Raw genomic sequence first — 2,664 nt, forward strand, 5'->3', positions numbered from 1 at the left:
TGTCAGTCCATAACAGCTGCTGCAGGATTACATTCATGAGTATTTTTATTATAATGCATTTTAATTATTGTTTGGACAGTGTTCAGATGTTTTCCAGACAAATGGAGCTTAAACCTTTTAAGTATGCACAGTTTCATGTACCTATTTCAGACGGACTTTTTCTTAAAAAGTGTGTTGTCTAATTTCCTGGTCTCTAACTAGAGCAGTGGTCTCAAAAATCACACTCACTTGAGAGGGAGGGTGAGGGTTTATAAGTCGCTTACTCAAAGAATTTGTCTCTAAAACTTTAAGGCGTTTCTCCAGTGATTGAAGTCTCTTTGTTATCTAAGAAGACTCCAGACCTGACATTTTGTGTTTATGAGGTGACTCTTGGGTTAGGGACTTGGTCTGGCAATGAAGACTTACCGCTTGGGACTGAGACAAGAGAAGGTAAAAGGCTTAGGACAAGAAAACATCCCGAGCTTCCTCGTTGGTGGTAGACCTTGATGTACATCGCAGTGTGGTGGTTAGTTGTATGTGAGTCAATTGCAAATCATGTCTACAGCAGAACTCCATGTTGTGTTCAAAGACTGACCCTTCGGAAGCAAATCTCCACATCTGTCTACTGAGGTCCTTCTGGGGGACTCAGACTGCCAACCTAGTCTAGCCAAGTGTTTGCATCACACAGGGGCTTCTGTGGGTGAACAGTGCATCCCTTTGTGTGACTCTTTGGGAGTGCTCCCAGATCTGGCCTTACACATCTCTTCATTTTGTTTTCTTTTTACTATAATAAAACTGTAATCACAAGTACAGAGCATTCCTGCACTTGGTGAGTACTGGCAAATTCTCAAACAGTAGTGGGTTGTAGGAAACCCCTATATGTGCAGATACGAAGTGAGGATGTCAGGGTTACCCCTCTACCTGTGACTGGAATCTGGGCTGTTGGCAGACATAATCCTTTTAAGTCTAAAAGGTACATTGGAGAACTGTGCCCTGGTGGATAGGGTTAGAGAAGGAAATACTAGTAATGAACAGGTGTCAAAAAATTAGGACAGAAGTGAATTGGATTGATTTGATGGGTCTGATTCAAAGGGCTTGTTGAAACAGATGTTGCCTGGACTTTCTGAGTTTCTTGTTTCACAGCGCTGGGATAGGGCCTGAGGAGATATGGCTGTTAGTGGTTACAGATAATGCGCTGGTACGGGAAGCTGCCAGAACTAGAATGTCCAAACCCCAAAACAGTTCATTGCTGTTAAGTCAGTTCTGATTAAATGCCCCTGTCCTATGGTTTTCACGACTGTAAATCTGAGGTAGTTAGTTTATTGTGCTGACCTGGCCAATAAACACATGTGGAGTTGGTTAATTGAAGGGCAGAGAGATAAATGGCTCCGTGAGCCTCACCTTTCTAGTTCTCAGGTCTCTTGCTCTCTGATGGTCGGACCAGGGTGCAGCTGCTTTAGCCAGTTCCCTGCTTTAGCTGGCAATGCTCATTTCCTGCAAGACCTCCCCAAGGAGAAGCTGCCTGAACCCACCCCGATGCAGCCCCGGGTGCTAGAGCAGCTGTGTGGAGACCCCTGCCAGTGCTGAGATGCTTACACATCCACTGCCTCCGCTTTCCTCTGCAGTAGGCGTCATAGTGTGTGTTTTGTGAGATGGAGGAGGACTTTGTGGATTGGTGTCAGACATATGGGTGAATGTTGGACTTGGGCTTAGGGCAGCCCTGGGTTGGGATGTTTTCTTGATGTGCACTTACCCTTTATATAAAACTCTCTCTTAGACATGAGTTTCTGTGGATCTGTTTCTCTAAAGTACCCAGACTGACACAGACTCCCTGTAGAAGCAGACTGTAACATCATTCTCCCAAGGAGTGGCTGCTGGGTTTAAACCCTTTACCCTTTGGTTTAGCAGCCTAGCACTTAAACATTTGCACTCCCAGAGCTTCCGAACTAAAGATACGTGAGAACCTCAAACCAAATGAAACTCACTGCCATTGAGTTGCTTCTGACTCATGACCACCTTACAGGACAGGGTGTAACTGCCCCTGTAAGTTTCCAAGACTTAAGTCTCCCCTCCCCGAACATGTTTATTGGCATATAATGCACATTTCTTACAATTTAATAGTTCAGTCACATCAAGAGGAGTTGTATAATCACTACAATCAGCTTTAGAACATTTTCTTCATTGTTGTACATCTTACCATTAATTCCCCATTTCCTCCCCAACCTTCCCACAAAGAACCATTAATCCAGTTATTGTGTATAGATTTACCTAACCTGGATTTTATGTAGAGAAAAACATTTAAAAGAAAGAAAAACTAAGAAGAACAGCAAAGTAAAACATAAAAAACCTCAATTGAAAATAAATCAGAAAATATTGAAAACTAGAACAAAGTTAAATAGATCATGAAAGATCAACTGAGAAGTGTGGTACGTTTTAACCTAACTGTATCTGCAACAATCCACTTTTCAATGCAGCCTTCATTGTTCACATCCCTGTTTCATGGCCAGAGGGGAATTCACCAAGGGCTTAAATCCATATGTATTTCCCCTTCAGGTTTTTTTTCTTGAACTTTATGTGTCTTTTTTTTGCTCATTTAGTATCTTTTTTTTTTTTTAAACATTTTATTAGGGGCTCATACAACTGTTATCGCAATCCATACACACATCAATTGTGTAAAGCGCATTT

At 42.2% G+C, this 2,664-nt stretch overlaps 1 protein-coding gene across 1 annotated transcript in view; it reads left to right on the top strand.

Moving 5' to 3' along the window:
- The first annotated feature begins 393 nt into the window (after positions 1–393).
- NUP153 (nucleoporin 153) overlaps positions 394–2,664 on the top strand; it is a 61,653-nt gene continuing 59,382 nt past the window's right edge. The window contains exon 1 of the mRNA XM_013007197.2: positions 394–429. Coding sequence (XP_012862651.1) covers positions 394–429 — 36 coding nt within the window. The remainder of the gene's footprint in view (positions 430–2,664) is intronic.

The sequence above is a fragment of the Echinops telfairi genome, unplaced genomic scaffold (assembly GCF_000313985.2).
Source record: "Echinops telfairi isolate 266 unplaced genomic scaffold, ASM31398v2 ScPeMD7_5868;HRSCAF=6743_0, whole genome shotgun sequence".
NCBI lineage: Eukaryota > Metazoa > Chordata > Mammalia > Afrosoricida > Tenrecidae > Echinops > Echinops telfairi.